General features: G+C 44.8%; 1 protein-coding gene across 3 annotated transcripts in view; it reads right to left on the bottom strand.

Moving 5' to 3' along the window:
* Nucleotides 1-27783, bottom strand: part of LOC124615784 (homer protein homolog 2) — a 374488-nt gene that overhangs the window by 198469 nt on the left and 148236 nt on the right. For 2 of the 3 annotated variants that reach the window (XM_047143899.1, XM_047143902.1), the window contains exon 1: nt 26004-26107. The exons of the other annotated variant lie outside the window; for it this stretch is intronic. In XM_047143899.1, the coding sequence (XP_046999855.1) occupies nt 26004-26074 (71 nt within the window). In that variant the 5' untranslated portion in view covers nt 26075-26107. Of the gene's footprint in view, nt 1-26003; nt 26108-27783 lie in introns of those variants that run through there. 3 annotated transcript variants of the gene reach the window in all.

The raw sequence follows: 27783 nt of genomic DNA, 5'->3' as shown, positions 1-27783 counted from the left end.
ACGAGCAGCGATAGAAATACACCGTTTGTTGCAATATGCTTGGGACAACAGTACATTTTCAGGCAGACAAACTTTCGAAATTACAGTAGTTACAATTTTCAACAACAGATGGCACTGCAAGTGATGTGAAAGATATAGAAGACAATGCAGTCTGTGGGTGCGCCATTCTGTACGTCGTCTTTCTGCTGTAAGCGTGTGCTGTTCACAACATGCAAGTGTGCTGTAGACAACATGGTTTATTCCTTAGAACAGAGGATTTTTCTGGTGTTGGAATTCCACCGCCTAGAACACAGTGTTGTTGCAACAAGACGAAGTTTTCAATGGAGGTTTAATGTAACCAAAGGACCGAAAAGTGATACAATAAAGGATCTGTTTGAAAAATTTCAACGGACTGGGAACGTGACGGATGAACGTGCTGGAAAGGTAGGGCGACCGCGTACGGCAACCACAGAGGGCAACGCGCAGCTAGTGCAGCAGGTGATCCAACAGCGGCCTCGGGTTTCCGTTCGCCGTGTTGCAGCTGCGGCCCAAATGACGCCAACGTCCACGTATCGTCTCATGCGCCAGAGTTTACACCTCGATCCATACAAAATTCAAACGCGGCAACCCCTCAGCGCCGCTACCATTGCTGCACGAGAGACATTCGCTAACAATATACTGCACAGGATTGATGACGGCGATATGCATGTGGGCAGCATTTGGTTACTGACGAAGCTTATTTTTACCTGGGCGGCTTCGTCAATAAACAGAACTGGCGCATATGGGGAACCGAAAAGCCCCATGTTGCAGTCCCATCGTCCCTGCATCCTCAAAAAGTACTGGTCTGGGCCGCCATTTCTTCCAAAGGAATCATTGGCCTATTTTTCAGATCCGAAACGATTACTGCATCACGCTATCTGGACATTCTTCGTGAATTTGTGGCGGTACAAACTGCCTTAGACGACACTGCGAACACCTCGTGGTTTATGCAAGATGGTGCCCGGCCACATCGCACGGCCGACGTCTTTAATTTCCTGAATGAATATTTCGATGATCGTGTGATTGCTTTGGGCTATCCGAAACATACAGGAGGCGGCGTGGATTGGCCTCCCTATTCGCCAGACATGAACCCCTGTGACTTCTTTCTGTGGGGACACTTGAAAGACCAGGTGTACCGCCAGAATCCAGAAACAATTGAACAGCTGAAGCAGTACATCTCATCTGCATGTGAAGCCATTCCGCCAGACACGTTGTCAAAGGTTTCGGGTAATTTCACTCAGAGACTACGCCATATTATTGCTACGCATGGTGGATATGTGGAAAATATCGTACTGTAGAGTTTCCCAGACCTCAGCGCCATCTGTTGTTGAAAATTGTAACTACTGTAATTTCGAAAGTTTGTCCGCCTGAAAATGTACTGTTGTCCCAAGCATATTGCAACAAACGGTGTATTTCTGTCGCTGCTCGTTTAGTTTTTATTGCCGTTTCAAATATACCGGTCATTTTTGAAACACCCTGTATATAGTACTGAATATGTGAAACTTAGAGCCATGTCTGTCTTATTAACAATGTGTTATCAGTTCTCTCACAGCGTCGTTGTCGAATATGACTAAAGGCGCCTATCACAAATGTGTGGCAGCTGTGTGGAAAGAATCAGTGTGGAGTAGTAGTGGACTGGTTGGATGAGGAGTGATAATAGGGCATAATTAGCATATGATATGGAAGGGAGCAAACAGAAATAGAAAGGGATGACAGAAACATGAATAGTCCACAATGTGAGTCACAGTAACTCATACAAAACATTACACACTGGAGATAAGCATACTGTGCAACGTTATTTTTCCTTCTGTGACGCAGACGCCGCTAAAGACGGGCATGCGCGTCCGATATTAAACAAAAAATTACACTTTACTAGGCAACTTACATCAATAATACAGATTAGCTCATCATATGTTTAGTATTTGCCAGCTGCAGAACACCACGTGTATAACGAATAGATTTCTTTTTTTCGTCTTTCATCTTACGAAATAACAGTGTTTTAAGGGAAAATGCTTATAATTTGCTGTCTGGCGTACACAGTTACGTACTTTCCCTTATTAGATAATGCAGTTAGGAGAGTTGCCGTACGCTGGAATGCGCTGCTCAGTGATATGTCAACGTGCGACTAGAAGGTAGGTCAAGGTTTCACGTCTCGTCGGGTTCACATCATTAGAAATTGAACAGAACTGAAATAAACAAGGTGCAGGAAGGAATTGCGCCGCAGTCTTTACAAATGAGTGGCCTGGCTCTGAGCACTATGCGACTTAACTTCTGAGGTCATCAGTCCCCTAGAACTTAGAACTAATTAAACCTAACTAACCTAAGGACAGCACACACATCCATGCCCGAGGCAGGATTCGAACCTGCGACCGTAGCGGTGACGCGGTTTCAGACTGAAGCGCCTTTAACCGCACGGCCACACCGGCCGGCAGCGGCCTGGCACCCGCCTTAGTTTGGGAAAAGAAAGAAAGGCATTAATGTCGATGGCCGAACGGTTGTTTGCTGCTCTCCCCTCGCCAGCATATAAATAGGCGCTACCTCCGGTATACTCTACACTTTGCAGTATTCGCTCGCAATGCACATCTGTACACACACACATTTGTACGCCGTGCAATCAAAATTTTAAGCTCTGTTTATGCGGGACTGTCCCGTTCTTCATGCTGAAAACTCAATTCCCGATTAAACTTTGTCAATATACGTAAGAATCCCCAGTTATATCAAAACCGTTAACATTTCACGCAACATAGTCTGTTCATTATACAAGCGATTACATGAAGAGGCAGTCTTATAAATGCAGCTGAAATTAAAATTTCAGTTACTGGTCCAAGAAGTTGCTACACCTGCACTCAGCTCACATCAAGCAGCCAGTCGGAAGTTTATCAAAACAACTCATGGTTATTACTGTGCATTTTAAAGTGCGTGAAACATTTTTAAGATTGCATTCATCGTCAGTCAACGAAATGAACCACCAGTGACGAAAAGAAGTTGAAAGTGGAAGATGAGTTTAACAATTAATTATGTAAGGTTTCTCGTGACTTAACAAACGTAAGTACGATTAAAATGCTCAATGTACCGTTAGCCTCTCTTATTTCAAAGTTTCGAGGCGAAAGTGACATTAGAAAGCACGCATGTACTGAAGTACACACAATCTCACTTCTGCTAACTTTTCCAGGCCGACTTAAGTTCTCTTTTACCTGTCTTTATACAGCAAGGAAAAGTGATTGTTGTGGAACCACCGCTTGTGTTTCATTCATTGAAAACATATTGCTGCATAACTGTTATCCCGTAGCAATTTTCCGTTTCAAAACTTTGCAAAACATTCATGTGATGGCACAAAGCTAACGGAAATGATTTCGTGCGTGCTACCTGCCTATTGTTTCTTCGGGTACTGAACAAAGAGCCCAATACAATCTTTCTACTCGTGTTGAAAATAGTGAAGTAGTAATTTTGGGATATACAGGGTGAGTCACATAAGACGTAACGGCCACGTTATTTCGTGAACGTTCCCAGTTATCGAAACAAGGTTTTCGGCAAATGATAGTATGCTAAGGACACGTACTATGATGTGTGACACTGTCCATCGATGGAGACACTGCAGCAAGTGGGATTTTACACTGCGGCATTCAAAAGCGCTTGGAAGGACGAGTACAGTGATATAATGATTGTTAATTTTGAAGCTGAATCTCAACGCAAAAGAATCCGAAATGCAATCTAGAACCGAAAGGCTAGTCGGCAAGAATCGGCTACTGCGTTGTAAACACGCTCATGCCAAGCCAGTCTACGTCGGTGTACCGGGCCTTTCGACTGTTTACTTGTCTTTACGACAGGACTAGCAAGAACTGTGTTATCCATCGGCACGTCATTTCTGCTTCAACATTCCTTGCACGCAGATACGTACACCAATGGGAAGTACGTCTTATGCGGTGAAAGATGAATAAATGATGCTGAAACGGTACGGTGGTAAAGGGATGTCTATCTTTATCGTCGCAGTCCGTCGCGAAAGGCTTTTGCACGAATTATTAGGTCACAAGTGCGAACAGGCAGCCTCAATATCAGAGGACGATGATGAAGACTGCAACTGGCTACAGTGCTTACAAGTTCTCATGGTGGCACAGTCAGACAGGTGTCATTCGAATCTTGCATCGACAGAGATTCTACCCTTATCATCCGGCACTACGTCAGGAACTCTGAGGATAAATTTTGTCGGTTTCTTCTGCAGCGCCTGGGAGACGACACTACGTTTTTCCAAAGTGTGCTCTTTCCTCTTTACTGACGAAACACTTCACAGAAGCTGAAAATGCACGCTGGCTTCGTCGGGTACAACAAAGACGGCCGTGAAGGATTCACCTGTTGTGCGACCTTCCTTCATCCCACGGGTGTTCAACGGAAATACGTATGCAAACTTTCTCACGAACGTTCTACCTGTTCTAGAGTAGGTACCGCTGGACAAGCGACAGTGTATTTGGTTCCAACACCACAACGGCTGGCCAGCTAACTCCGTGTTGCGCAAATACTCAATGAAACGTTTCCTGATCCCTGGATAGGACAGACTGCTGCAGTATAACGACTGGTCAGGCCCCTAATTTGAGACCTCTCCATTTCTTTCTACGAAGAGCACTGAAGTGTGGAGTCTGTCGTGAAGCCCCAACTACGGAAGAAGATAAGCGCCGTCGAACCGCCACAATATGCAATGGCATATCATCCAATGCGCTTTCAACTGTTTATCTATCTGTCGAACGCCGTTTGTAAGTGTGCAATTTGAGCACACGCTTCAGGAAAGGTAAAACTAGGTTTCGTTACGATAAGTATTTATTTTTTGAGTGAAATGAAGTCGGTCATTCTGAATAATATGTTTGTTTAAAGCTTATTTCGTCTGACTACATTTCGCGGTGTATCCGTAGACAAATTTGTCCAGAAGCAGGTGTTTTACAGTTAACAAGCATTCAGACGTCTCCTGGCAAAAAACGGATTATTATTACACCCATCAAAAAAAGGTTTTACAGAAATGTCTTCTTCGATGTTGCTGCAACATGCAGCCGTAATTATCTATACATAGACGGAAAAAATCGCAGCCCCAAAAAATAATTAATGTAGGGTAATGAAATTTTGGGAATATATTTGCCTAGGCAATATATTTACGTGCTTAACGTTGCAAGATTACAGGTTAAAGTAAGCGTGAGCTAAGCCATTGCAAACGTGAACTGCTCTTACAGTAATAACTGGTGTAGCCGCCAGAATGTTGAATGCAAGCTTGCAAACGTGCTTGCATTGTGATGTACAGGCGCTGGATGTCAGGTTATGGGATGGTGAGCCCTGCCTGTTGCACTTGGCTGGTCTGTAATGGTGGTTGTGGATGGCGCTGGAGTTCTCGTCCGATGATGGCCCATGTGTGCTCGACTGGAGACAGATCTTTCGATCGAGCAGGCCGAGGCAACGTGTCGACTGCCTGTATAGCTGGTTGCGTTACAACATACTCTATATGGGCGAACGGTATCCTATTGGTAAACATCCTCTGGAATGCTAGTCATGAATGGCAACACAACAGTTGGAATCACTAGATGAACGTACAAATTTGCAGTCAGATTGCGTGGGATAACCACGAGATTTCTCCTGCTGTCATACGAAATGGCACTGCAGACCAGAACTCCCCCGAAGGTCCTGTGTCGACGGAGTACATTGCTTTGCTTTCCGTTACAAGCAGAATGATTTTTAAATTGAAATTTTACGTGCCCATTCTCTAGAGCTGTCCCAGATTGATCTGGTGTGATATATGTTTTATAGATGTGGATTAAGAGGGACAGTCAAACACGAAGAACAACCAGTACCCTGGCAGCGACAACACTGGCCTTGGCCCGCGCTGACTGCCGCCGCTAAGCATGCGGCGGTATTGAGTGGCTGCAGCATTGCTGTTTATTCTTCGTGTTTTACCGACTCTGTTCATATACAGGGTGGTCCATTGACCGTGGCCAGGCGAAATATCTCACGAAATAAGCGTCAAACGAAAAAATTACAAAGAAAGAAACTTCTCTAGCTTGAAGGGGGAAACCAGATGGCGCTATGGTTGGCCCGCTAGATGGCGCTGCCATAGGTCAAACGGATATCAACTGCGTTTTTTAAATATGAACCCCTATTTTTTATTACATATTCCTGTAGTGCGTAAAGAAATATGAATGTTTTAGCTGCACCACTTTTTTCGCTTTGTGATGGATGGCGCTGTAATAGTCACAAACAGTTGCCTCACAATTTTAGACGAACAGGTAGGTTTTTTAAAGTAAAATACAGAACGTAGATACGTTTGAACATTTTATTTCGGTTGTTCCGATGTGATACATGTACCTTTGTGAACTTATCATTTCTGAGAACGAATGCTGTTACAGCGTGATTACGAGGTGGCGCAGTGGTTAGCATACTGGACTCGCTTTCGGGAGGACGACGGTTCAATCCCGTCTCCAGCCATCCTGATTTAGGTTTTCCGTGATTTCCCTAAATCGTTTCAGGCAAATGCCGGGATGGTTCCTTTGAAAGGGCAAGGCCGATTTCCTTCCCAATCCTTCCCTAACCCGAGCTTGCGCTCCGTCTCTAATGACCTCGTTGTCGACGGGACGTTAAACACTAACCAACACCACCACTGTAAATACCACATTAATGCAATAAATGCTCAAAATGATGTCCGTGAACCTCACTTCATTTTTGCACTTCTGTAATGTTTGTACATGCATTGACAATGCACTGACGCATGTTGTCAGGCATTGTCGGTGCATCACGATAGCAAATATCCTTCAACTTTGCCCACAGAAAGAAATCCGGGGACGTCAGATCCAGTGAACGTGCGGGCCTTGGTATGGTGCTTGGACGACCAATCCACCTGTCATGAAATATGCTATTTAATACCGCTTCAACCGCACGCGAGCTATGTGCCGGACATCCATCATGGTGGAAGTACATCGCTATTCTGTCATGCAGTGAAACATCTTGTAGTAACATCGGTAGAACATTACGTAGGGGCTGGCCGCGGTGGCCGAGCGGTTCTAGGCGCTTCAGTCCGGAACTGCGCGACTGCTACGGTCGCAGGTTCGAATCCTGCCTCGGGCATGGATGTGTGTGATGTCCTTAGGTTAGTTAGGTTTAAGTAGTTCTAAGTTCTAGGGGACTGATGAGCTCAGATGTTAAGTCCCATAGTGCTTAGAGCCAGCCATTACGTAGGAAATCAGCATACATTGCACCATTTAGATTGTCATCGATAAAATGGGGGCCAATTATCCTTCCTCCCATAATGCCGCACCATACATTAACCCGCCACGGTCGCTGATGTTCCACTTGTCGCAGCCATCGTGGATTTTCCGCTGCCAAATAGTGCATATTATGCCGTTTTACTTTACCGCTGTTGGTGAATGGCGCTTCGTCGCTAACTAGAACGCGTGCAAAAAATCTGTCATCGTCCCGTAATTTCTCTTGTGCCTAGTGGCAGAAGTGTACACGACGTTCAAAGTCGTCGCCATGCAATTCCTGGTGCATAGAAATATGGTACGGGTGCAATCGATGTTGATGTAGCACTCTCAACACCGACGTTTTTGAGAATCCCGATTCTCGCGCAATTTGTCTGCTACTGATGTGTGGATTAGCCGCGACAGCAGCTAAAACATCTACTTGGGCATCATCATTTGTTGCAGGTCGTGGTTGACGTTGCACATGTGACTGAACACTTCCTGTTTGCTTAAATAACGTAACTATCCGTCGAACAGTCCGGACACTTTGATGATGTCGTCCAGGATACCGAGGAGTATACATAGCAGACGCCCGTTGGGGATTTTGATCACAATAGCTAAACATCAACACGATATCGACCTTTTCCGCAATTGGTAAACGGTCCATTTTAACACGTGTAATGTATCACGAAGCAAATACCGTCCGCACTGGCGGAATGTTACGTGATACGACGCACTTATACGTTTGTGACTATTACAGCGCCATCTACCACAAAGCGAAAAAAGTGGTCCAACTAAAACATTCGTATTTCTTTACGTACTACACGAATAAGTAATAAAAATGGGGGTTCCTATTTCAAAAAACGCAGTTGATATCTGTTTGACCTATGGCAGCGCCATCTAGCGGGCCAACCACAGCGCCATCTGGTTTCCCCCTTCAAGCTAGACGAATTTCTTTCTTTGTAGTTTTTCGAGATATTTGGCCCGGTCACTATTAATGGACCGAACATCGTGCAAGGTCACCCTGGGACCGCTCAATCAAAAGGGTTCGTAAAATTCTGGTTCAAAATTCATTTTGTTTGTAACTGGAGACAAACCGACGCTTTCCGTTGACAATAGGCGTCGCGTGAAACTGATTCTGAGCAGTATTTGTTTGGACCGACTCCATCTACATATTGCAAAAACGAAATTGTAGATATCTGCCAAAATATCAGAAAGAGTGAGTCTGATGACTTAGGAGGGCTACCCTGCGTACGTTTAGTTGGTTGTATCTATGGGCGAAATTCTTTGACTTCGACTTAACACCGTGCGTTTTCGCTGGTGCAACGCACCTAGATCTCTCTCTGTCAGACAGAAGAAGGGCACATCCTGCTGAGAAAGTGTGCCTGCTCTCGCTGCTAGAGATGGGTAGTTCGCGAACGAACGGGTGCAAAGGAACGGTTCACTCAGATGAACGAAAGGACCGAGGAACGAATTCCAAGGAACGATCGGTTCGTAGTTTGCGGCGGTCCGCTTATAGTTCCCGGGAACGAGGAACGATCGGTTCATAGTTCACTTCGGTCGCGGCGGTCACTTCGGCAGTTCTCGTTCCGGCCTCGGTTGCGTGCTCTTCTCAGTCTCGGTCTCCCTCGGCCGCACTCGTCGTTCTTCGCATGACCACCTACCCACTGCCGACTGCTCCTAGTTATTTCAGTATCCAGTTGTTCGTTTCGCCCATTTTGTGTGTGTTCCAAACTGTTCTTGCACTTGGTTCTAGCTATTCACCATGCACAACCGGTAATCAAAAAGTATTTTATAGTTACGTAAATTACGTAAAAATTACGTTGTATCTAATAGGTACGTCTTTTCAAGTAACAAAAGGGCATATCAGCTCACTTCATTACATCGATGAACAGCAGAAGACATACTTATAACAAGGCAAGTTTTTTGTTGTTGTTATTCATATATTTTTTGGTTTCATCGACTTGATTTAGGGGCTAACTTTCAATAATCTGCTTAATTTTTAGTGTAAGAAAATTCATATAAAACGATTTTCTTGTATCTTTCATATACAAAACATTACATTTAGGAAGGCTCTAATTATTTTTAAGTTTGGTTGTTTCCAATTTGCATTACCTGCTAGTTTGGTTTCTTTGAAGAAAAAAAAAAAAAAAAAAAGTGGGTTGTGGGTCATTTTGGCTCAGTAGGAAAAGCGGCGCCTCTCCATTTGAAAAGACATAGATTGCCATAAAATCATATTTACTTATTATCTCAAAAACATTTGTTCAGAAAGAGCTTTCAAACCAAAAACTTTATTACTGCGAACTTAATTATTATTATTATTATTACTGCATTAACTTTAATAATGCAACATAAAAACCTAATTTTTACTAAGCGTGTGACGCAAGTATGATGAGAAAACCACATTTTATTTTATGCTTCCGTAAAGTCTCTACTTCGCCTACGCACTCAGAGACAACGTGAAGTATGTATAGGGTGTAAACGATTATTGTTTACAACGTAACATAGCTATGTAGTGGAAGTCGAAACGAAGAATTTTATACAAGACACTTGTGGTCTATTAAGTTGGGAAACAGCCACCAACAGGTTTACAAGACTACGTGAGCTATAGCCCATGCGCGTCGCGTGAGATTTTTCATGTTCTCTTCTCCAGCTCTCTACACATCGTCATCGATTGTTTCGAAATTGTTGCTTCCATTAGCTTGTTATTTCTTCACTGCCTAATTATTACATGTTTGTCTGTTTGTTGTATCTGCTCGTAACGGGCAACACATCGTCCGTAATTGGCGAGCAGTCTGTACTCGGGGCCGGTTTTCAGTGCGCCACCCTACATTATTCCCCTGCGATCAGCCACACAACGCTACAGTTGGCTAAACGAGAGGTTCTGCAGAATCACAGAAATTACTTCTAAAAGTGTGTAAGAACTCTGTAATAAATAAAAACTCTATACTCCAGGGGGGAGGCAAGTGCCCCCTCTTGGTGCCCTCCATCCTTCAGTCACCTACACTACTAGTTTTCAGTTTTTCTTAAGAACCATATACCAAGCACAAATGAACGCTGAACGAGTAAAAATGAACGGTTCCCAAAAAAGAGCGGTCAGCAGTGAACTAGTTCCCGAGGATGAACGAGTTTGCCCATCTCTACTCGCTGCATAGCTTTGTATCGTTCTGAATGTGCGGAACGCATTAACTGCCCTGTTCTCAGGCTCCATAGAAAGTGCGTTGCTGAAGATGAGATCCGCGGTTGCGGAACAAAACCACGAATGAACGATTGTCCGCTGCGATGTGGTGCGTCAGCTAATCCTGTTCGGTGTTAATCCACGTACGCCCGCTCCGCCCTGCAGTCGACACGATAGCGTTAGGCGGCGAGGCGATCACGCGGGCGCCGTTGAAAGCTCCGCTTGGGCAGAGCGGGACGTAAATCACGCTGGAACGCCGTCACCGGCTCGATTCTAATTTATGGCTCGTAATTTAACCGGTGTGGGTTTTAATGCACGTTCTTGTAATTTTTCACGGCGCAACCGGCTGCATTTATCCAGGGGCCGCCGCGCGTCTCCCCACCTCCTTTTTCATTTTTTCTCTCTTTATACCAACGGCAGAATGAGGGAAAAGAACGCGTAAATTTATATATATTGCACCGCTCGCTCGCTCTGTTGTTATTAATCATTCTGCTTAATCGAATCTCGCACTGCGCCATATCGAAATGTAACGTAGAGGCGAGCACTTAAATGAAGTGGACTCGCTGATAGCGAACTCCAAACTAGTTTGTAATTGAGGGTAATTAATGAGACAGCTCTGTGTAACTCCCAAGTCAGGATTATTGCCAGTGGCGACGCCATGTCTCACATATCCGGGTTGCTGAGATGTGGTATTATTGTTCTAGAATTCGTTCTGTGTCTTGGTGTGTTAAACTACTTCCCATTTAGTGTAAGAGACAGTGTTGTGTACAGCGCTGTCAGGTTTTTTTTCTAAACCTGGCCGGGATTACAGTGATACAGAGCTTGTTAATGCTGACACTGAAACCTTTCGCAAAAGAATTCGAGAAATGTACCAAAATAGGAAAGCAACGCGGCCAGAGTCGGTAAACACCGCCAGGCAAAGCTCATGGCAGGCTCGGACGTTATACGCAGCAAGACAGGCCTGCGCTACTTTGATAAAGTCCCATTTCCTATACCCCCCCCCCCCCCCCCCCACAAACAGGGTCAGATATGATTTTTGTATGTGGAACTACCGCACATTCTGGCTTCTGGCACATCACATGGGGCTTAGGAAAACTATTTCAAATGTGGGTAAATTTCCACGTATTTGTGGAAACAAATACAGTTTCGTCAGACAGTTTCCATTCAAACCCTCCGCGTTGCACAGCCGAAACAGAGATGTCAGTCGTTCATATTTCTTTATGATAGACAGGTCTATTCACGAAACAAGGAACTGTTCTATTAACTTTCTTACATATGAAAATAATAGACACATCAAAGAAAGTTTTGCAGAAATGATGTTTACGTTGATCTCTGTTCCAATTTTCTGTTCAGGTTCCGGAACTCACGGAACCTGTACAGGAAACTGAAATAGAGATCAACATAAACATCATTTCTGCCCTTCTTATTGCTCATGAAAACCACACATTGCATATTGCACCAACATACAGCAAGACCTTCACAGGTGGTGGTCCAGATATACACACCGGTACCTCTAATACCCAGCAGCACGTCCTTTTGCATTGATGCATGCCTCTATTCGTCGTGGCATACTATCCACAAGTTCATCATCAAGGCACTGTTGGTCCAGATTGTCCCACCCCTCAACGGCGATTCCGCGTAGATCCCTCAGTGTGGTTGGTGGGGTCACGTCGTCCATATACAGCCCTTTTCAATCAACCCCAGGCATGTTCGACAGGGTTCATGTCTGGAGAACATGTTGGCCACTCTAGTCGAGCGATGTCGTCATCCTGAAGGAAGTCATTCACAAGATGTGCACGATGGGGGGGGGGGGGGCGCGAATTGTCGTCCATGAAGACGAATGCCTCAACAATGTGCTGCCGATGTATTGCACTATCGGTCCGAGGATGGCATTCACGTATCGTACAGCCGTTACAGCGCCTTCCACGACCACCAGCGGCTTGCGTCGGCCCCACAATTATGCCACCCCAAAACAACAGGGAACCTCCACTTTGCTGCACCCGCCGGCCGGAGTGGCCGCGCGGTTCTAGGCGCTACAGTCTGGAACCGAGCGGCCGCTACGGTCGCAGGTTTGAATCCTGCCTCGGGCATAAATGTGTGTGATGTCCTTAGGTTAGTTGGGTTTAAGTAGTTCTAAGTTCTAGGCGGCTGATGACCTCAGAAGTTAAGTCGCATAGTGCTCAGAGCCATTTGAACCTTGCTGCACTCGTTAGACAGTTTGTCTAAGGCGTTCAGCCTGACCGGGTTGCCTCCAAACACGTCTCCGACGATTGTCTGGTTGAAGGCATATGCGACACTCATCGGTGATGCCAATCCTGAGCGGTCCATTCGGCATGTTGTTGGGCCCATCTGTACCGCTCTGTGTGGTGTCGTGGTTGCAAAGATGGACCTCGCCATAGACGTCGGGACTGAATTTGCGCATCATGCAGCCTTTTGCGCACAATTTCAGTCGTAACACGACGTCCTGTGGCTGCACGAAAAGCATTATTCAACATGGTGACGTAACTGTCAGGGTACCCGAGCCATAATCCGTAGGCAGCGGTCATCCACTGCAGTAGCAGTGCTTGGGCGACCTGAGCGAGGCATGTAATCAACAGTTCCTGTCTCTCTGATCTCCTCCGAGCAACATCACTTTGGTTCACTCCGAGACGCCTGGACTCTTCCCCTGTTGAGAGCCCTTCCTGGCGCAAAGTAACAATGCGGACGCGATCGAACCGGGGGTATTGACCGTCTAGGCTTGGCTGAACTACAGACAACACGAGCCGTGTACCTCCCTCCTGGTGGAATGACTGGAACTGATCGGTTGTCGGACCCCCTCCGTCTAATAAGCGGTGCTCATGCATGGTTGTTTACATTTTTGGGCGGGTTTAGTGATGTCTCTGAACAGTCCAAGGGTCTGTGTCTGTGATACAATATCCACAGTCAACGTCTATTCAGGAGTTCTGGGAACCAGTATGATGCAAAACTGTTTGTGTCAACGAAACTAAGCTGGACCAAATCGGCATGGGCCGAATGGTATCTGCTGTGGCGTCTTGCTCAGATCTCCGGACTGAAACCCTTCGGGATATAATAAACTAGAGACACTGATTATCATGGTCACAACTACCCAGTGTTTTTCAGCAATCACTAAAATTCGTTTCCGCCTCCAGTTGTAATGTTTAATCCGTCCTCTTGCGCTGCTGTGCAATTCTAAAGCGATTAGTTAATTCGTAATGGTATGTAAGTCAACGTAAGGGCCCAGTGTAAGCAATGCCAACCATCAATAGCTGGTCGTTGTGCAATGTTGGCCAATTATCGATGTCTAAGCACAGATGGTTTATACTCGGTCTCAAAACTAAGTTGTTTCATAACAAAGAGATTAAATTACCAACTGAGAAAATCGCTTGAAAATCTACGTATAAATACATCGTAAGTATCATATTTATTAAATGTATGGAAATAAACGTGTGTCTCAACTTTTGTCTACTGGCTGGAAAAATAAAATACTGAAATACGTATCCGTGAGACAAGAGTACAACCCACCCTTTCAGAAGATGGCAATGTGGCTGCAGAGCTCAGCACCTCCGGGCACTGGATAGGCAGTAGCAGTAATTTGGTTCCAGAGTTACAATGGATATTGTTTAACATTTACAAGACAAACTTCGGGTAATAAATTAGACTATGAGGATAGGTCTCCTTCTGTTACAGTTCGTAAATTATTCTCTCTTGTGCTATTTTCCAACATTCCGTTCCTAAAACAAATTTTACCGATTTTCGTGTAACATAACACACTGTTGTTCTTTCAAAAGTAGCAAGCGAATCTCCTAAGTGTGTGATTGCCTCCGGCCATTTTGAAGCATCTTTAAAGTGAAGTGAGCTGGTCTAGAATCGGGCTATGTTGATATGAGTACAATGTTAACGTGTTCTGCTGGGAGTAATCACATTTCGCAGTTTGGTTATGTTTAGCTTTCACCCCCACATGACCATTATTTGCAGTGCTTGTCAAAAATCATTCGCTCATTGATGGACGTTAGGTGCACATAATTTTTAAGGTCTATAACGATTTATAACAATGTACTAACAATCTTTCAGACCAGCTCACATTTTTATGTTTAACTGATTCAATTTTATTATGTGAACTTCTTCCTTCAAATGGAGGCCTCTAAACAAAATTATATAGCTGATATATTAAAAGTCTACAATACACTGCCTGTTGTCAAGTTCCACATCGTAACGAAAATGCAGCTGTATGCAGACAAAATGTGTATATGTATTTAAATGTATCTATGTAAATATATACATACAAACCATGTCAAAAGCTACGTAACCACGGCTGGAAGAAGTAATTCTCGTTTTTTTATTAGTTTCGTAAAATTAGTAGTCACAATGTGCCACCTTGAAATATACCTACGTACTCTTCACAGGACTTCTCAAAAAACGATCTAGACTGATCAGGTGCCTGAAGATGAGGTTTCGAAATGGATCTTGCATTGAAATAAAAATCAAGATTTGTGACTTGAGGCAGTTTATTTTCTTTTTAACGAAAGTAATACAGTCACGACAGCAACTCTGACAACAATGGATAAAAGTAAGCACCTTTTTTACTTCTTGAGTAACTGGACTGAACAATAGGAATTAAGCTTCGCTATGGGAAGGCACAAAAAAATAAGACAAAGTTACCACCCGTCTATAATACGTTTACAGTAAGCACAAAAACCACCTCCTCAGCATAGTACAAAAGCAAATAACTGAAATACAACCTCATTTTTACAGGAAACCACCAGGCACACCCCACAATACCAAACCTCTCGGTATACCCCCACACTCGAAACCAGACATACAAATCACTTTTATAGCTGCAGCATAAACTCCTCTAAAAAAACATCAAACTGACATAACTAAGAACATCTTAACAAATAAATCATGTATTTACCAGTCGATAAAGTAATTACAACGACGTGTACGAAATAAGGTAAATCAATACAGTCAAACTCAGAAAGTGTGACAGCAGTATCATATGTAAGACTGCCGCATTCTGTATTCATGTGAGGTAAGTACGAATATTAATGCAGAAATTCGCGTCAAAGGCAGAAGGGCAAGTCTGGCATTTAAACGATCACTGGCACACATCATCAAAAATCATAAAAAAAGCCGACCTCACAGAAATATGAGTATTCCATTGAAAAGAACGAGAACATTGTTACAGGATGATTAAGCATACTTTATCAGCTGTAATAAATATCAAACACAGTGCTGACACATTCACTATCTATAATAAGTTCAACATCTTCCACTCAGAAGACGAGAGAAACAGATCTGACGTGTAGGAAACGAAAATATTCGCTTATGTTAGTCAAATAATCAACTGAACACAAGTGTCGACGATTTGAGTTATTGAAGTACAGCTATCAGATTTTTCACCTACAAGTTTTTGCAGATATTGGTGTACAGCGAGCCATTATACAATAATATTTCATAGATATAAAACTCTATTAGCATTAGTTCAAACATGACTTAAAGACTCTAAGTTCATATAAAATCATCTCTGCTATGAAGCTACACGTACGACATATTGTCTTGACGCCAGACTGTTTTGAGGAGTGTAGCCCGAATATTTTAAGTACTCTTTCTCGTTAAGGGATGAGCACTTTATAGGGCGAGAAAAAGTACTTTTACAAAATTTTATAGTGTTTAGAGGAGAAAAAAGGGAACTTCTTTCACGTGATAAAAAATATCGCAGGTTCACCGCTTCTCTGGTTAAGGTCCACGAAGGTTTTGAAGTTAGTGAGACTGAGACGGTGTTGAAACTGCCGTGCGGTGAATAAAATATTGTTTTAGAGATGTTGGTGAAACTGTCTTCACTTTACAGTAATGCACAGCCTATCTGTAGCAATAAACGGCTACAACCAGCCGGAGCTTGTTATGTGTTGGCTGTCTTAACAGTTTCCAGAAGCAACGAACAGTTGATTTTAAATTTGGTCCATAATTCTATGAAATAATGAAAATGTTCTCACAATCTACACATTAAGAGGTATAATCTTACACTGCTTCAGGACACACACACACACACACACACACACACACACACACACACACACACACACACACACACACACCAGTTTAATGTCAAACTTAAAACTTTCAAGTAACTCATAATGCGAACATAACCTTGACTATATTCATCATTCATCCAGTTTTTGAGACAGAGAGCACTTAGCGACTTTCTCTGTAAACTTTACACATAATCTCAAACCTTAAGAAACTTTTTCTCGCTGAAAAACCTCACACAATAATGCAAGGGAAGAGACTTATCACTGACTACATTTACGTTGTTCATTCATTTCAACTTCAGCATCAGGCATAACGTTTTAATTTATTAGTTGTTTACTATTAACTCTATCCACCAACACATTTTTTCCGACAGTATCCACATATACCACTGATTGAACCTGCGAAATTATACCACTGTACGACGCATAGTTCGGAAGGCGTTACGTCATGAAAATTGAATGCGTGAAAAAAGTCTCTTTTCTTAAAATGGAGACCAAGTTACGCAGAGTGCACTCATCTAGTATTAGGTAGCGAAAGCGCTTTGTTTTTGACTTTTTCATTAGTTTACGGATCAATAATCGGAAACTAAAAATACCGACATAATTATGATTCTGCGTCCTCAACCCTGAAAGTTTTACTTGCTTAAGGTTTTACTTGCTTAACGTAAAGTACTTAACGTATTAGGTTTTCCGTGATTTCCCTAAATCGCTCCAGGCAAATGCCGGGATGGTTCCTTTCAAAGGGCACGGCCGACTTCCTTCCCCATTCTTCCCTAATCCGATGAGACTGATGACCTCGCTGTTTGGTCTCTCCCCCCAAACCAACCAACCAACTTAACGTATTAACTCATTCGTAAAGAAGTCAGACGTACACTAGAGCTTGATTCTTTAAAGAATAGTAGGGGTAGGGGGGGGGGGGTTACGGGTGATTTACGCGCTCAAAATATGCAGGTTTTACGCTTATAATGGCTGCAGCGATTTACTCAAACGGGCCACCTGCTCTCTTGGAGTGTCTCGTCCCCTAAAAGCTTCATTCCCTCATAATATTTATCACACGACAGTCTGAACACCGTCTCTGAGCATCACTAGCGTCAAAAATCAGAAAAACAGTTGACCTGCGACATTTTTGCCGGCCGTTGTGGCCGAGCGGTTCTAGGAGCTGCAGTCTGGAACCGCGCGACCGCAATGGTTGCAGGTTCGAATCCTGCCTCGGGGATGGATGTGTGTGATGTCCTTAGGTTAGTTCGGTTTAAGTAGTTCTAAGTTCTAGGGGACTGATGACCTCAGAAGCGAAGTCCTATAGTCCTCAGAGCCATTTGAACCATTTGTGGCTTTTTGGCAGATTAAAAGTGTTTCTTTTTATCTTCTCTGAATACTCTTTTTTTATAATAGGTAGTTTTTCCTGCACCCTATGTATTGCAAGTACTTTAACAATGCCTTCAATTTGCACCTTTTTGATCCAGCTCGTAAAAGCATTTCTTACTTTGATTCGGCAATACTCTTTACAATTTATTACTACACATTGCTCGGGGTATGCCAACTGACGTGACGTACGAGATGATTATCATGTATTTTGGCTTGGCTTTTTGTTGTTTACAAATAAAGCTACCGGTTTTCGTAACTGATATTACTCTTAATGTGTGGGCCATGCATTGCACGCACTGATGTCTACAAAATAGATGTAACGACGATATAAACGAGGAGCAAAACAAATAACGACGAACAGGAATCTGGAAAATTTCGTACTTGAAGGTACATTTTTCCGTCGAATACTACTCATGAACATCATCGCCTGGAAAGAAACAGTAAACAGTATACACAGTTCTTTGTCTAACGCGCAACGGTACGGACCCATTAAATTCCCGAGAGTAGTCTCGGTTAGCAGTACAGTATTTGTCTTCGCGACCCAAGGAATAATAAACGTACGGTAGGTGAGATTTTACTCAGCTTTAAAAGCTTCGACGCGTGGCACTAGATGCCAGTATTGTTCACGTGTTTCGCTCTCGCGTTTTGTCGCACAGAGCAACAAAAAATACAACTGGGTAATTTAGGCTCTGCAGAAACGATGAGCTCATTACAGAAAATTTAATCTGAAAGTACGCATCCTTCGCGAAAGAAGTGACTTTCGTAACAACCGTCTGTCTCGGGTATACCGTTATGACGTTGCTGCAACTGGGACGGTAGCGCTCATCGAAGTAACTGAAGGTAAACAATAACGAGAAATGGGAGCGTGCATACACACACACACACACACACACACACACACACACACACACACGTCAACTGAGCGATGATGAGTATCCGTAATTAGTCACTTTATATCATAACATTAAGAAATGCATTACGCAAGTCGCCATAAGACATGTAAATGGCACGTGGACTTAAACTCACTCACCTCAGTTGACAGTCAGGTTCCAACAGAACTTATCCTAAGAAACACAAATGTCAAAATAAGATGACTGGTGGTAATACGTGTGTATTTCAGGCGATATAACAAAATTTATCAGAGCTCTAACGGAAAATTTCAGAAAAGCCTAATTGTCTGTAATATTACAACTGCACAACAGACCCAATTAGTGACGACGGCTGAAGTTGTGTACACAATCACTACACAGTAATGTTCAGAATGACTGTCAGCAGGTTCCATCTGACTTTGTTGATAATTCTCGTGTAAACAGTTTACTAAAAGCGAAGTCTGACAAATCTGGACACACGTTCCTGTTCTGCAGTATTACAGCCTAGCTGTTTAAATGTTTAAATCACTGCACTGTAGTTCTTGCCGTTTCGTCAACACGGCTGCAACAGCTGTCCTGAAGTTAATACATTATTGTGCGAGTAGGGAACGTCTGAGAAAAGCGCGTCTAATGAACCAGTTCAGGAAAGGCGACACGAGAAGTGGCCGTAAAGGGTGGCAGTAGGCTACGTACTTACGGCTGGAGGTGTCCAGGTAGAGCAGGAAGGAGCTGCACATGATGGCCTCACACGAGATAACACAGCAAAATGCGAGACTGCGGGCCGGCCGTGGTGACGGAACCGCGACGCGCTCTCTGCTGACGTCACCGGTGTATCGGGTGTCGGGGTTGCTCACGAGGGCGTGCGCCTGTTCCTGCCGTGACACTGGCTGACGCTTTTGGAGGGCGTAGGGTCAGCATCCGGCAACCGAACAGTCCATCCACTTCCTAATCCCCGAGCGCCACGCTGGCGCTTTTCTGCCGCTGCGTGCCGCGTCGCAGTACGTTGCAATGAAGAAGACTGATGAGTGAGCTGCTCGTTTATCGTTTTCACGCCCGGGTCGTTGTAGTTGGTAAGAAGCAAGAAGGCGCGCGGACAGAACAGAGACGTTTGTAATGTAGTGGAACAGTTTGGCGCTCAACTTCAATGATACCTCCTCGCCTCTCCCCTACTCTTGCCAGGAAATCTAGGTAGTCCTAAACCACGCAACTACGGCGATATCGTACCACCATGATCAACCAGTCTTGGCAATAGAGGTGAATGGCTGCGCTCTGCAGACGCCTACTCCGATTATACGGATGTTGGCGTTCACTTACACTGACGTTTTCGAGTGATACATTTTCCAAGGAAATATATTTCATTCACGTATTTTAGATTATACATCGGAGAACTGTCGCGAAATGTATATTTCGAAACGTCGAGAAAACGCAAACAAAATTTCAAAGAACTAGTATGATGACACGGTCTGCACAAATAGATGATACACATGTACTCCAGGGCAAGGAGTAAAGACGACAATTTGCAACAGAGCTCTGTAACAGAGGAATTCCGAAGACACTACAGCTACAGACTCACCAGTTTCCAACTAGTGCGCTCTGAATGGTTATGTTCGGTGCTATCGTAAAAAGCAATGAAAGATGCCAAAGTTTGACGTAAGACAATGAATGGAATTCCAGGCTTCGTGTTCCAGTAGACTTCGTGTGTCACATAGAAACGGATTTTCTTTGTGAATATTACTACATTTCTAGCTCATAATTTTCTTATTTTTAGTTCCGTAATATTTTTTAAATTTTAAGTCCCAATGTTGTTTATAATTCACAACACAGAGCAGACTCCCACATTTTATCACAATTTGTTTGTTTAAGAATGTGGCTCAGGGCGCACTACTTTGTAATTGACGTTATTTCGGCGACATGTATGTCAACTATCTGAAGTTAAGTCCAGGTAACACTGCAAAACCCTGTGCCGAATTAAAACGTTTACCCTGACAGAGGAAGTTAATCAGGAGACGGACACACCTTTAAGACTCAGGGTGAAAGTACTGTGCACAACTGACAGACGAAGAATTTAGGATCCTACCTGTGGATCCTAAAACGGAGAATTGCAAAATATTAAATTTGATATTAATGGAAGGTGTTAACAGATACAAGTTTTAAATGAAAACATTAATTTATTCAATCGGAAACACATTTAACGCATCCGACTATGAAAGAACTTAACTGATATTGCACAATGTGCCCTAGGTTAATTATACCATGCAAATCTGTTAAGTTTCAGCATTACTTGAAGTTAAATGAGAACGCGTCCTTTAGATGCAACTGACGTTCTAAAATCAGTCAGAAGCTTTTATTCCAACGAATACAGTGACTGTAGGACTGACTGACTGACTGACTGACTGACTGAGGAACAGATGAATCTACTGAAGCAATGCTGAACTTAACGGTCCTAGGCGCTACAGTCTGGAACCGCGCGACCGCTATTGTCGCAGGTTCGAATCCTGCCTCGGGCATGGATGTGTGTGATGTCCTTGGTTAGTTAGGTTTAAGTAGTTCTAAGTTCTAGGGGACTAGAAAGATGCCGTCGCGTGTGTGTGTGTGTGTGTGTGGGGGGGGGGGGGGGGGGAGGTGCGCTACAGGGTCAGGGTTCTGCTTCCGCCAACATGAACTCTGGACCTCGATCGGCCGCAAACTTAAGATGCGCACCAGATCCGTGCGTCCTCACATCTGAAGGAACTCTTCGATGCTTAAGTTGCTCAGAACAGAACACTCCCGCCAATCTCTTAATAAGAACACTCAGCCGGCCAATGGCACGATTCCCTCTTGCAAAAAGTTCCCACCAAGAAAGAGTGTCGCGTTAAAACACCAATGGCTTTCCAATTCGCCCTTCTTTCTCAAAAAAGCTACTGCTTGTGCTCTGCCTTTGTTACGTCACAGACATTTTTACTAATCACGCATTTTCGCGCACAGCAACTGGCCTCGAATCAGAGGTGCTCCGAAAGTAAAACTACTCCGCCCGCGACAACGCTCTTATTTTTCTGCAAGCCGTGTTTCTTCGGGAGAGAATAAGATTACTACGTGCTGAAGGCACTCTTCAGAACACGGGAAAGCACCGGCCTTACGCTGATAAATTTCAATCTGTGGCCTCTGCCTGGCTGCCAGCGTGGGGGCAGCTCGTAAACGCACAATAGGCAAACGTCATGGGATACCTCCTAACGTGTCGGAACTCGTTTTGCCCGGCGTAGTGCGCAACTAGACGTGGAATGGTCTCAACAAGTCGCTGGCAGTCCCGTGCAGAAATACTGAGCCATGGTGACTCTATAGCCGTCCATAATAGCGACAGTGTTGCCGCTGCAGGATTTCGTGCACGAGTTGACCTCTCGATTATGTTCCACGAATGCTCGATGGGATTCATGACGGGCGGTCTGGGGGCCAAATTATTCCCTCAAATTGTCCGGGTATACTGTCATCCATAAAAATTTCATCATTGTTTGTCATCATTGTTGGGGAACATCAAGTCCACGAATGGCTGCAAATGGTCTCCAAGCAGCCAAGCAGAGGTCCATTTCATGTAAACAAAGCCCATACCATTACGGAGCTACCACCAGCTTGCACAGTGCCTTATTGGCAACTCGAGTCCATGGCTTCGTGGGGTCTGCGCAATACTCTAAGCCTACCACTCGGCCCTTACCAGCTGAGATCGGGACTCAACTGGCAGGCCACGGCTTCCCAGTCGTCTAGGGTCCGACGGATATGGTCACCAACCCAGGAGAGGCGTTGGCAATTGATGTCGCGCTGTTGGCAACGGCACTCGCGTCGGTCGCCTGCTGGCATAGCCCATTAACGTCAAACTTCGCTGCACTGTGCTGACTGATACGTTCGTCGTACGTCCTACATTGATTGCTCCGGTTATTTCATGCAGTGGTGCTCACCAGTTGGCACTGACAACTCTACGCAAATTCCGCTGCTCTAGGCCGCTTAGAGAAGGCCGTCGGCCACTGCATTGTTCGCAGTGACAGGCAAAGCCTGAAGTTTGGCACTCTCGGAACGCTCTTGGCACTGTGTTTGGTAATTCCCGTCGTGTGGCCACTATCACACTGGAAACCTTTTCACTTACCGGAGTACAAATGACAGCTCCGCCAATGAACTGCCCCCTTGATACCTAGTGTACACGACACAAGCGCCATCTTGTGTATGTGCATATCACTATCCCATGACTTTTGTCATCTGAGTGTCGCTTTGGCGTTCCTGCACCTCGACCAGCGACGTAACTTTCATGGAGACAACAACTGAGGCTGCCAGCCTGTGCTGATGCCAGAAGCTACTTTTTTTCGTTGGTTGTTGACTGTTTTTGGGGAAGGAGACCAGACAGCGAGGTCATCGGTCTCATCGAATTAGGGAAGGACAGGGAAGGAAGTCGGCCGTGCCCTTTGAAAGGAACCATCCCAGCATTTGCCTGGAGCGATTTAGGGAAATCACGGAAAACCTAAATCAGGATGGCCGGACGCGGGATTGCTTTTTTCGTTACGTCCCACACTGCCTTCCCTGTCCTAGTTTCCTGCCCAGTTCCCGAGCACTCTCAATATTAAAAAGAAAGGAAGATCCACGCAATTGTAAATGTAGTTACGATTTAAATTTAATTAGAAGACAGCACGTACAGTCACTGGAGTCCAACTCCCTTTTATAAACGTTATTATTGTACTCTGACTTCCGGAAGGCGTTCGATACAGTTCCGCACTGTCGCCTGGTAAACAAAGTAAGAGCCTACGGAATATCAGACCAGCTGTGTGGCTGGATTGAAGAGTTTTTAGCAAACAGAACACAGCATGTTGTTATCAATGGAGAGACGTCTACAGACGTTAAAGTAACCTCTGGCGTGCCACAGGGGAGTGTTATGGGACCATTGCTTTTCACAATATATATAAATGACTTAGTAGATAGTGTCGGAAGTTCCATGCGGCTTTTCGCGGATGATGCTGTAGTATACAGAGAAGTTGCTGCATTAGAAAATTGTAGCGAAATACAGGAAGATCTGCAGCGGATAGGCACTTGGTGCAGGGAGTGGCAACTGACCCTTAACATAGACAAATGTAATGTATTGCGAATACATAGAAAGAAGGATCCTTTATTGTATGATTATATGATAGCGGAACAAACACTGGTAGCAGTTACTTCTGTAAAATATCTGGGAGTATGCGTACGGAACGATTTGAAGTGGAATGATCATATAAAACTAATTGTTGGTAAGGCGGGTACCAGGTTGAGATTCATTGGGAGAGTGCTTAGAAAATGTAGTCCATCAACAAAGGAGGTGGCTTACAAAACACTCGTTCGACCTATACTTGAGTATTGCTCATCAGTGTGGGATCCGTACCAGGTCGGGTTGACGGAGGAGATAGAGAAGATCCAAAGAAGAGCGGCGCGTTTCGTCACTGGGTTATTTGGTAACCGTGATAGCGTTACGGAGATGTTTAATAAACTCAAGTGGCAGACTCTGCAAGAGAGGCGCTCTGCATCGCGGTGTAGCTTGCTCGCCAGGTTTCGAGAGGGTGCGTTTCTGGATGAGGTATCGAATATATTGCTTCCCCCTACTTATACTTCCCGAGGAGATCACGAATGTAAAATTAGAGAGATTAGAGCGCGCACGGAGGCTTTCAGACAGTCGTTCTTCCCGCGAACCATACGCGACTGGAACAGGAAAGGGAGGTAATGACAGTGGCACGTAAAGTGCCCTCCGCCACACACCGTTGGGTGGCTTGCGGAGTATCAATGTAGATGTAGATGTAGATTATCCTGTAAGTAGCGTGTTACTCTCATATTAAATGAAAAGGGAAATGCCAGATGGCTTGCCGATTTTCAAATACACTACTGGCCATTAAAATTGCAACACCACGAAGATGACGTGCTACAGACGCGAAATTTAACCGACAGAAGAAGTTGCTGTGATATGCAAATGATTAACTTTTCAGAGCATTCACACGAGGTTGGCGCCGGTGGCGACACCTGCAACGTGCTGACATGAGGAAAGTTTCCAACAGATTTCTCATACAGAAACAGCAGTTGACCGACGTTGCCTGGTGAAACGTTGTTGTGATGGCTCGTGTAAGGAGACGAAATGCGTACTATCACCTTTCCGACTTTGATAAAGGTCGGATTGTAGCCTACCGCAATTGCGGTTAATCATATCGTGACATTGCTGCAAGACAACAACCATCTGCACGAACAGTTCGACAACGTTTGCAGCAGCATGGACTATCAGCTCGGAGACCGTGGCTGCGGTTACCCTTGACGCTGCATCACAGACAGGAGCGCCTGGGGTGGTGTATTCAACGACGAATCTAGGTGCACGAATGGCAAAACGTCATTTTTACGGGTGAATCCAGGTTCTGTTTACAGCATCATGATGGTCGCATCCGTGTTTGGCGACATCGCGGTGAACGCACATTGCAAGCGTGTATTCGTCATCACCATACTGGCGTATCACCCGGCGTGATGGTATGGGGTGCCATTGGTTACACGTCTCGGTCACCTCTTGTTCACATTGACGGCACTTTTAACAGTGGACTTTACATTTCAGATGTGTTACGACCCGTGGTTCTACCTTTCATTCGATCCCTGCGAAACCCTACGTTTCAGCAGGATAATGCACGATCCCCTGTTGGAGGTCCTGTAGGGGCCTTTCTGGATACAGAAAATGTTCGACCGCTGCCCTGGCCAGCACATTCTCCAGATCTCTCACCAACTGAAAACGCCAGGTCAATGGTGGCCGAGCAACTGGCTCGTCACAATACGCCAGTCGCTACTCTTGATGAACTGTGGTATCGTGTTGAAGCTGCATGGGCAGCTGTACGTGTACACGCCATCCAAGCTCTGTTTGACTCAATGCCGTGTCAAGGCCGTTATTAGGGCCAGAGGTGGTTGTTCTCGGTACTGATTTCTCAGAATCTATGCACCCAAACTGCGTGAAAATGTAATCACATGTCAGTTCTAGATTAATATATTATTCCAATGAATACCCGTTTATCATCTGCATTTCTTCTTGGTAGAGCAATTTTAATGGCCAGTAGTGTAATAAGTTTGTACGGAGTCCAATTTGGCGAAGAGCGCGACGACGGTGTTCAAGGGGACGATAATCGTGTTGGTGTTGGTGGCGGCGGTGTTTGTGGACATTGGCGATCATGGCCGCGGAGGTGGAGGAGGTAGAGCGCGAAGACCATGCAGATGGCCAGCTCCTGTCACACGGTGCTGCGTGCGCTGTCTAGCTTAACGCCGGAATTCGGAATGCAGGTGACGATGGCGGGGGAGGGGTGTAGAGACAAGTGTAGAGACAGTGGCGGGTACTCACCGCTTCCTGGCGAGCAGCAGGCTGCACAGGTAGAGCTGCTGCAGCTGGTCGGCGCTCAGCTCGCCGGACATGGGCCGCGCGCCGCCGCCGCATCACTCGCCACGCTGCGGTCACAACAGCCCACACTCAGCTGGCGCGTGGCCGGCCGCCGACCCACAGCCCCACCGAAGAGCCATCGCACGAAACCCTCGCGTCAGCCAGCACAGTACTTCGCGAAATGAGCGTACGGGAAAGCCGGGGAAACTATAGCTAATACGGAGCTTTACTGACGCTCGTTCTTCCTGCACACCATTCGCGAATGAAACAGGAGTAATTTTTCGACAGAGTAGATGTATGTATGGATAAGTGGGAAATATCGCGTAATACGAAATGCCGAATTTTCCTGCACACATTCTACACACCGTATGGCTACTGAACTAAATATTGCGAAACACGAAAGCCAAACTACGTTTACATGCCAAAATTTTTGTACCTAATCGTGACTAAATTACAACTTATCAAATGCAACAGGAGGCGTCTAAGGAAGAATTTCACGAGTTCTGTTTCCGCGGAACGTATGTGTCCAAGTCGTCAATTTACGGTCAAACGAACTAGCTATCGATAATTTACTAGCGTTCCAAACAACGAAATAATGCACTTCAGACTGCGGCAAAAGTTTCGGGGCGAGTTCTTTACACACGGAAGTAGAGAATCTCTTTCACAGGTCGTCTCTCCCGTGAGTCGTTAGGCGCATTTTCTCCAGTGTTTCGGGAGATATTTGCAATTTTGTTTTTGCAATGTGTATCTGGAGTCAGCCCAAACAAATTCTGCTGCTCATGTCTTTCATGCCACATTCAGCGTCGATGGAAAGTTTCAGTTTGTTTCCCATTACAAACAAAATGGTTTTTAAAGTGGAATTTTACGTACCTGTTCGACAGAGTGACCCCAAACTAGTTTATTGCAATGTTCGTTTTACCGATATGCATTTACAGGAAGAGTAAAACACCAGATACAACGAATACTCGAGCGGCGACGACACCGCCCTGACCCGCGCTGACTCTTGCCGCCATGCGGAAGTGTGCTGCTCAGTCGTTACCCGAGGAACAATTATTTTTCGTGTTTTACTGTAAAAACATAAATATAAAATGAATAACGCGATATATTTCTTTGGGAGCGCTTTGTGTAAAGGATACGTAAAATTCACATTTGAAAATCAATTTGTGTGTAATGGAAAACAAACCGACGCTTTCCCTCGACGCTGGGCGTCGTATGAAAGACGTGACGAGCAGGATTTGTTTGGGCTGACACCAGCTGCACGTTGAAAAAACACAACTACAAATATCTGCCGAAACACCGGAGAAAATGCGGCTGACGACTCATCAGGAGAGACACCAGCTATGGACACGGGTCCGAAAGCGCTTTATTTCCGCGTTACAGCTCAGTCCTTAGGACTCTTGATACCACGTTAATTATCGGGAAACAAATTCTTCTTTCTTCAGTGCGACAGAATATGTACTTCATGTATGGCGGAGCTGCTGATGATTTCAGTGTTAATGTAAGTTGGCGTAAACACACAAAAGAAAACAACGTTTCTGTGACCGATATATATTAAGAAGTAGATCAGTTATCTGGTCTCTACGTTTCCTGGGCCGAAGCGGTCAAACCTTTCATTTATGGAGGGCATTTGAAACTGCTTATGCGGTAAACGCCGGTACCGGATGCACAATATTCTTGTGAAACACGGCGATTCGTCAGGGAAACCCGGATTGAGGTTGAAGATGGGTTGATGTACGTGCTGGTG

Source organism: Schistocerca americana, chromosome 5, assembly GCF_021461395.2.
Source record: "Schistocerca americana isolate TAMUIC-IGC-003095 chromosome 5, iqSchAmer2.1, whole genome shotgun sequence".
Classification (NCBI taxonomy): domain Eukaryota; kingdom Metazoa; phylum Arthropoda; class Insecta; order Orthoptera; family Acrididae; genus Schistocerca; species Schistocerca americana.
This window is presented reverse-complemented; position numbering and strand designations above follow the sequence as displayed.